Raw genomic sequence first — 9,413 nt, forward strand, 5'->3', positions numbered from 1 at the left:
ATCATTCAAAAAGACTGATAGGGTACTGTCATCACCCTCTGGCAGCACAGATATCCAAGTTTGTGAATACAGTAACTTTCCAGCAAGGTGATGCAAGATTGTCACATTCATGGCACACATATATCTGCTATTAAAAATCTCACACAAGTTTAAATCCCAGTGACTTTGACTCCAAGATCAGAGATCAAGTGTTTTAGAAGTCTTGTGAATGCAATAACTAAACAAAATTGTCAGGTAGGATTTTCAAATTCATACCATAGGTATATCTACTATTCAATTCAATTCAATTCAATTTTATTTATATAGCGCCAAATCACAACAAATGTCGCCTCAAGGCGCTTCATAGATACAGAGAAAAGCCCAACAATCATATGACCCCCTATGAGCAAGCACTTTGGCGACAGTGGGAAGGAAAAACTCCCTTTTAACAGGAAGAAACCTCCGGCAGAACCAGGCTCAGGGAGGGGCGGGGCCATCTGCTGCGACCGGTTGGGGTGAGAGAAGGAAGACAGGATAAAAGACATGCTGTGGAAGAGAGACAGAGATTAATAACAGATACGATTCAATACAGAGAGGTCTGTTAACACATAGTGAGTGAGAAAGGTGACTGGAAAGGAAAAACTCAATGCATCATGGGAATCCCCCGGCAGCCTACATCTATTGCAGCATAACTAAGGGAGGATTCAGGGTCACCTGGTCCAGCCCTAACTATATGCTTTAGCAAAAAGGAAAGTTTTAAGCCTAATCTTAAAAGTAGAGATAGTGTCTGTCTCCCGAATCCAAACTGGAAGCTGGTTCCACAGAAGAGGGGCCTGAAAACTGAAGGCTCTCCCTCCCATTCTACTTTTAAATACTCTAGGAACAACAAGTAGGCCTGCAGAGCGGGAGCGAAGTGCTCTAATAGGGTGATATGGTACTACAAGGTCATTAAGATAAGATGGGGCCTGATTATTTAACTGAAGGCTTTTCAGTGAGTTTTTTGGACATCCTGATAATAATGAATTGCATTATTCACTATTACTAGGAGACCGAGGCGTAGCACTAGCAGCTGCAAGTGATTTAGACATTTCTTATTAAAAATAATATGATATGCAGATTGTGAACACTTCCAGCTTTAATCCCTCGTGCGTTTTTTTTTGTTGTTTGTGGGTTGGGTTTTTTCAGTTTGGTCATCTTGTATAGCCATCAAAACAAAAAGAAAAAGAGTCTGTTTTGTTTTGTTGACAACCCTATACTTTATTTATAAATCAATTTCTACTCCCGCTTGAAGGCTAATAATATATATTTATGTCCATGTTGCTCAGTATCCATATACACAAACCCCCAGTTGTGCACAAAGTCCACAGCATGTCTCTTGGTGAATGTGCTGACTGAATAAAAGTGAAACCCAGTGAACCTAGAGGTCGGGGCCTTAAACCTGCATTCTGTATGATGGCCAGCAGGGGGCAAATTTTGTATTTGCAAAAAGAAGTTTCATTGTAAAGAGTCTACAGGTGAATGACCTTTGGCTCCTCTGCTCTATGAATAGGGATGGGTATCGTTTAGGTTTTATCTGATACCGGTGCCAAACCGGTACTTTTGAAATGGTGCCGGTGCTTAAACGGTGCCCAAACCGGTGCTTAAAGAATGGAAAACACAAAATTGGTCCAAAAACCTCTCATGTTCAGCTGTTTTTTTGTAAAAAGATAACAATGTTAGTCTTTTCTGCAGGTATACGGCATATATGGTATCACTCTGGGCTGGAAGCAGTGCTTAAACAATGGAAAAAACACAAACTTTGTCCAAAAACCTCTCATGTTTAGCTGTTTTCCACTTTTTCTTCGGTCATTTTAGCCTTTTTGGCCAGGGTGAAGGGAGTATCTGACATCAAACAAGAAGACAGCCGCATGTAGCTATGATGATGTTTGCTAGTTCACGTTACATGCATTAATTTAATAACGCGGTTAGCTTACTCAACGTAAATTACACACGAACAACATTAAGCTACTCACGCAGAGAAGAACGGCTGCTGCTGCCATCATCATTTCTGCTACACTGGCAGGGCTAGGTTCATCGGATTTAAAGTGTGACCTCCTTTGACAGTATCAGCTTAAAGCACTTGTTGCAGGCTGCTGAGTTTGCATCTTTTGCTGTGAAGTACAGCCAGACTTTTGACCGCTTTGCCTTGGGCATTTTTAATCGGTAGCTCTGCTCTAAAAGAACGTACGTACCTGGACCCGCCTACTATCCTCGAAACGTAAAATGATTGGCTAGAATCTAAAGTGTATCATTCCATACCAGTTGGTGGCGGTAATGCACCTTTCAGTTGTTTGCCAACCGCCAATAGAAATGTAAGGAAGAAGAAAGTGTATCACAGCTCAGGAAAAAAAAGCACCGAAATAAAGCACCGAAATGCGCGCTGCTTTTCGGTCTGGTTACTACCGTTTATGTCAGAACCGGTGCCATGATGGCACCGGATACCGGTACCCATCCCTATCTATGAACTCTTTGCTGATGACTCTACAGTCTCATTTGCTCATTTCATCTGTTCAGCTTCTTCTGTTTCAGCTTCAGATCCACTCCTGGCTCAACATACCTGTTTTCAAACAATAAGATGGTCGTGGTCTAAGTGCTTAAGGCTTTAAAATCGAGATCAGCCATTGTTATGGTGTCTTGACTTTTTATATACAGTCTGTTGGGTAGAAGACAACCTACTGCTTCTGAACTTTTTCATTTTTTGCTGTCCTCTCCTACAAAACTTTAATCAGACCAGTGAACCCAATAAAAATGAACTCTATGTTGCCGTTTTTTGACTGCTCCGCTGACACTAGCAACCCTCGCCACAGGTGTCGTTTAGTAGCGCTTCCCATGCTTTGAATGATCTGACTGTGGGGGAGAAACTTGCTGGGACGTCCACTCCTGGGAAAACTGGCAAATGTCTTGAACATTTTATATGCGTGAATAATCTTTAACTGTGGATTTGTTTGGAAATGGTCATATAACCTATGCATAGCAGGCAGCTGATATCTAATAAGGACTAGCTTATTTCTATTACATCCTGATCCAGAGCAGAGAGAGGGTGTACATGCACCAGGACTGTACACCCTCAGCTATGACCGTTTAATATCTAAATGAAAGAAAGAAGCTGTAGATGGCTTATTCTGCAGCCTGTTACTAACTAGTAAATAAACTAGTGAATGGCAGTTTCTCCCTTTGTAGCCATGTCATTTAACAGAAGGTGAAAGAGATTTTTTAAAATGGATAGCTGCTGAAGCCTGCTTGGGAGGTGACTTGAATGAGTTTCGTGGGAGTAAGTAGCGTGTGTGTCTGTGGGTGGTTGGATTAATAGCTGAGGATTTAGATTGGATGTAATGATGCAGAGCAGAAAGCAATGGGGGAAGCCATTCCCCTCCCGCCCCCTGCTGTCCCCATTGTTAATATTTGGAAAGAATGGTGGGATGTGGGTATGGAAATATTCATGTGATACACACATCCTGATAAACGGGCCCATATAGCGTGATGGGCGTGCTCAGGCAGCGTGATACAGTGCATTGATGGATTGGCTTTTCTTCTCCGTTGTCTCCAGATAAATAATAATTAGTTCCTCATATCCACTCTTGCCCTCACAGCTCAGCCTCACATTACCCTCTCACCGCTGAGGTTCCAACTTCTGGCTCTGGAGATTAAACTTCTTGTTAGTTCAGGGGTTCTGAGCTCGTTTGTTGTAACACAAGCGCAGCCCTTTTGCTCACAGACACCGTCTGCAGGGGTCCGCTGTAAACCGTCATGTCACGAAACTTCTCCACAGATATAAGCCGACATGTGACCTTTAATGAACACAAAGGCAGATCCCCGCTGCCGTGGGAGGCTAGCGAGGCTGTCTGACACAGTGCGGTCTAATGAGATGGGTCCTCTTGTCAGAGCCGGTGTCAGACCTTCTCAATGACCATACAAAACACCTACACACCTCATTAGCATCATGCTAATAAGCCATTCTACTGAGGATGCCATGGAGAAACTGGAGTGGAGTGAAAAGAGGGATGGCATGTTCACAGTAATATCAAAGAATTCTTCAGCTATGTGTGCTTTCCTCCAGCTTCAACAATACCGACTCAGATGCCATCTGAGTCAGTATCTCAAATATACCATCAGTATAGTACATTTAAGGTGGATTCACTGTATGTTTTAGTTTCTATTGACAAAGCTGTGCATAAGATCTATGAATTTAACAACTGTCTAGTGATGGGTGTGAGATTTGTAGACTAAAAACAGATTATCGGGCTAAATGAGGACTGGTATCACGAGCAAATCATAGCATTTGTCGTGGGGTGGACTACCCATAGTAGCAAATGTGACATTTATTAATTGATACATTAATCTGCACATACTCATTAGGCTCATTTTGGTATGAAGATATGCAGATTAATGTAAGCTAGGGTGATGGTTATTCATGATGTCCAAGAAATTAGTCCATAATCTGCTGTAGAGGGGAATAGGTGCGATATAGGGACTGAGAAGGTCCTAGCAGTTTAATAGATGGGAGAATGTCATTCTTTCATGTTTTGAACATGTTGAAAGAGATTAAATCTGTTTATCCAGGTATCATTTTCATCTTGGAAGAGATGACTATATTCAAAATAGGACTGAAACTAAAGATTATTTGGATAGTCGGCTAAGCATTTAAAAGCAGGCACTTTTTCTGTTCATGATGTTTCAAAGTTGTTGTTTTTTTTAATTAAAGGCTCTTTTTTGCTAAGTGACATCGCTTTCATGTGTTTTTGCAAAGTATGAAGCCACAGCTCACAGCTAACTAGCCTAGCACAAAGGCAGGAAATAGGTAAAATGCTAGCATTGTTCTGACGGAAAGTAACAAAATTAAGCACCTTTAAATCTTGAATGTTTTAATAGTGCAAACTGAAAATATTCCCCAGGGTCTCATAAATATCAGGCTTTATAAGTTCTCATAAATAATCCTGTGTCATTTTTTTAGGGGCCAGAAACGTAAGCACGAGGAAGATAAGGAGGAAGACAATGTCGACAGCAACAACACAGAAGACAAGGAAGAAGGGGAGAAGTTTGTTGATGAATCTTCCAAAGACTCTAACGAGGAAGAAGAGGGCAGTAACTCGGAGGAAGATGAGATGGCCGCCGCCTTGGAGGCAGAGCTAAATGACTTTATGTGATGATGAAATTAAGGGGCTCAAAGACAACAAAAATAAAACCCCAGTCTCCCATAAAAATGGTACCTAAACAATTATTTTTCTGCTTGGGAACTGTGTGTAATTAGGATGTATGAGTGTTGTAATAGAAAATAAAGAAGACAAAAAAAAAGATTATCCTGTACAGAAAAGATGTGTTGTACAAAAATCAAGACAAAAATAAAGACTTAGATTTTTGTAGCATTGATGTGTAACCTTTTTGGCAAAAATAACAAAATGCAACAAAAAAAAACTTTGATGTTAACATTTTATTGTAACATAAAAAAACCTGTAGGACACATGAAATTTGATACATTTTGTTTTTCTATTTCGATTTTTATATTGTTGAAAAACAAATGAGTGAAATCATAACATGTAAATTTTGCTGATTGTACATGCCAAAGAGTTTGAGATAGTTTTACTAAGGCCTGCAGCTAAATATTTTACTCTTGACTTCCAGTTTTATTTTTGGCCTCTTTGACAGTTTTTTTTTGTGTTATGAATGCAACCAGCGGATCTAGACATATGAATGTGTTTCCACAGCTTGTTTCTTCCTCTTCGTTGTGTTTGTACATTTGGTACATTTGCGACAATGAGATCAACTGTTGAGTCTTTTGTGCTCTATAACCATGAAGTGATCCCAACTTTGTTTTTAATATGGCTCACATTTCCTTCATCTGCTACCTTAATTGTTGATCCTTTTGTTAGAATGGATACCTTCCTTTTACTTATCTCCCACTGGAGCCAATCACTAATTGACAAAAGAAACAAAATCTGATGATTTCCTTGTAAGATTTCATTTGTAGCTCAGCATTCTGTGATTTGATGGACTAGTCTGATATTTTGGGAAATGTTTCTTGTCGAGAGGTGACCACCTGTAGCTGGCCCAATGTGGGGGATGGCTAAGTGACAAATAATTTGATAATAAAATATTTGTTTTATTCTCCTTTTTATGCAAAACTGCAAAACCTTTGCCAGTTTTTGCTTTCCCAGTGTGAAGATTTTACTCTTTCTTTCTCATGTACGATGGTAAATATTTGGTCAACTGTAGTAAAGCAAAAGGAAAAAAAAATACCTCAGTCTTTTGACAGCCATTTTTCTGTGTTGATATTATGTTGAAAAAACTGCTGATCGATTAGTCATGAAAATAATTGTCAGGTTATCAGTAATGAAAATAAAGGTCACTTATTAAGAAATGAAGATGTTGTGTTTCATTAAAACAATAGATTTTATATCAGTTTTTTGGGGGGTTGGGGGAACGCTAAGCTGTCTGTATATCTCATGAACAACAAGAGCTAATTGTTATTTACTTATTATTAACTACTCTTGAAATGACTGTTCAGTACAGAAATGAAGCCCAACAATCATGTTTTACAGTCCCGTGGTCTCAGCCTCAGATACTCAACTAATCAAAGTGATGTCATGACAACAATGAATGACCAACAAAACATTTTTTTCTCCTTCATTTATGTCACATAATCTCGTGTTTCTCGTGGTTAGTATCATGGTTGCTAGGCAACCTGAACAGCGCGACAAAGGCTAGACGGTCCCATTTCACAAGCCTCTCACTTCCGCACTTCTCGTATTTATAGTACGCACTGTACGTAGTACGCGTAGTGTGCGTACTTCAAGCGTGCAGAACCTGAATTGGGACATAGCCAAGTTCTCCGGAGACCTGGTAATGAGGCGATTCAGGTGTGTTGACCCAGGGTGATATCTAAAACCTGCAGGATACTGGCCCTCAAGGCCTGGAGTTGTCCACCACTGACAATGCATCATACTTTTTTTGACAGTCCCTTGCTTTCTACTGTCTTAGGCTACGCCCACACGTACACGGGTATTTTTGAAAATGGGGAGTTTCCGTTTTTGTTTTTAAAAATAATCCCGTCCACACGTAAACGCAGAAATGAAGGAAAACGCTGCTAGGAACATATATATTGTGCGATATATTCCTAACCATGCAGAAATGTTGGCCAATCAGAAGTCTAGAAGCCTCGGTGGGAAAAAGTAAACAAAGTTGGGGCATAGAAGCAGAACCGAGTCATATGTGTGGAGGGACAGTAACTGTGTGTGTATATGTAAGCATTTAAACACTGCAGAGAGAACAATTAACAGTAACAGTATTGTAGAAATTCATTTCACCGAAACAATAAGGTGGCACACAGTGTGACGTCAAAAAAGGCGCACACCTTTGACGCTGCGTTTTCTCCGTTTTTCTCATCCACACGTAAATGCAAAAACTGAGTTTTCGAAAATATCCACCCTGGCAGGCGTTTTTAAAAATCTCAGTTTTCAGTGACCGAAAACGCTGTTTACGTGTGGACGAAAGGTGCAAACGCATAGAAAAATCTGCGTTTTCAAAAATACCCATGTACGTGTGGATGTAGCCTTAGATGGCACCCCATGATAGAGTGTGAAGAGTCTCACACACTTTTTTTTTTATTTGCCATCCGAGTAATTAGTGCACTTTTGTAGCGATATTCTCATGGACCCATTCAAAAAAGTCAAATAGCCCAGGCTTGAGAGACAGCCCTTTAAAAAAACAACAACAACATATACATACCATACTTTTAGACAAACAAGCAAATTAAGAATTTACCACAAAATGTATGGATACATCGACTCAGCAGTGAAAACTTGTTCAAACATTTTAATCTTTCGTTACTGGGGGTATTAGCTATCTAATGGGAATCAGCATTAGCTTGTTGCTGCCCATTAAACATTGCTCTGCTGTTATATACCACCCACACTGGTTGACTGGTGTTAAATTGTGTTTTTATGAATTTGCAGGACATTCCTGTGTGCTGTGGTCACATTTGTGATTTATTTTTTTTAAACTAATGAGGCTGTGTTATCACTTACATGGTATTTGGGGGGACAATTCTGACAAAAAAAAAACAAAAAACAATAGCAGCGTGACATAAAGACCTTGCAGAAAGCCATGCCTTTGGCAAGATTCTTGTGTAATAGAAAAATGATTGTTGCTTCAGCCTAATTTTTCAAGAGATATTTGTTCGTATCTTCCCGCAGGAAATGATCAACTGTCCCTACTCGCTCGTGGCAGCGTGGAGAGAAAGCAGCACAAAACAGCATCTCATTCTTTGTTTTTGGTGGTATCTGCCTGTAGTTCAGGCACATCGGTGACGATACATATTCTATTTTTTTCTTTTTGAACAGACTGTGACTAATGGAGCATGTGCTGCACGAGGGTTGCTTACATTTACCCCTGGTGTTTGGCATCTGTTTAGTCTCAAACCTATAGCACTGAGTCTGTTTTCTTTTTCTTCTCACTTGCAGAACTCAGCAGTGACATATTTTGCATTTCAGCTAATTCAATAAAATTACTGTCCTAAGGCAGGACGGCTGGTGTCTGTTTGATTCTCTGTTCAGTAAAAGTTTTACATTTTACTTTGTTTCACCTTTTATGCCCCAAAACTGTGACAGTGATTGACAGCCATACTTGTTTGTGTTGGTGTGGATTTTATGGTGACTTTCAACAGAAAGAACAGTTGACATGTAAAGTCTTTATTTCCAACTTAACCTAGAGAGAAAAGATACTTTATTTTAATAAAGCTGTTTCTAAAGAACACAGTAGTTTTGTGTTGGTTTTTGTTCTGGGATAATATATTTTTACATTTTGAACTTAACCACCTTTAACATCTTAATCATACTCGGGACGAAGTCAGTTGGCCCTTTGCCGTCTGTTCCTAGTTGGGTTTTAAACATTGGAATCATATTGTGTCTGACAGCAATAGACTCCCACCAGGAGATGCCACTCGGTTAATGGTCTCAGTGTCATAAAAATAACCAACAGAATTAGCCTTCATTCCATCTTGCCGCTTGGGTTTATGCAACCTGAAAAGAACCTCTGCTTCTGTTTTCTTTCCTACTACAAAGACGCAAACAGCCTCATTACTGGGGTCTACAAACAGCGCAAGTCATTAGTTTGCAATTCTAGATGCAAGAGGGAAACAAAGACCGAAAGAATCATCTATGGATGGCAAACACATAACATTTCCTTCTGTGCTGTGTTTGTCAGGGCACGGTGATGCCTGGGGCTTTATGGCCAGAAAAAGAAACACACCTGTGATATTACTCTATCATCTTGTCATTCAGTCAGTGTAATGGGTGTTCAGGTGTGATGTTGATTGCACAGGATACAGCAGGATAAATCACAGTCATAAAGTCTATTAAAAGCGCAACTCTGCCAGATCTGTTATGGTGCTTGATGTGTTT

The 9,413-nt window shown here is 39.9% G+C and overlaps 1 protein-coding gene across 3 annotated transcripts in view; it reads left to right on the forward strand.

The window, feature by feature from the left end:
* Positions 1-6,377, forward strand: part of ctdp1 (CTD (carboxy-terminal domain, RNA polymerase II, polypeptide A) phosphatase, subunit 1) — a 97,703-nt gene extending 91,326 nt beyond the window's left edge. For 2 of the 3 annotated variants that reach the window (XM_085148757.1, XM_085148758.1), the window contains exon 13: positions 4,970-6,377. In XM_085148757.1, the coding sequence (XP_085004883.1) occupies positions 4,970-5,162 (193 nt within the window). In that variant the 3' untranslated portion in view covers positions 5,163-6,377. The remainder of the gene's footprint in view (positions 1-4,969) is intronic. The other variant, XM_085148759.1, reaches the window with a different exon arrangement.
* The last annotated feature ends 3,036 nt before the right edge of the window (positions 6,378-9,413 follow it).

This window comes from Neolamprologus multifasciatus, chromosome 22, assembly GCF_963576455.1.
Source record: "Neolamprologus multifasciatus chromosome 22, fNeoMul1.2, whole genome shotgun sequence".
Lineage (NCBI taxonomy): Eukaryota > Metazoa > Chordata > Actinopteri > Cichliformes > Cichlidae > Neolamprologus > Neolamprologus multifasciatus.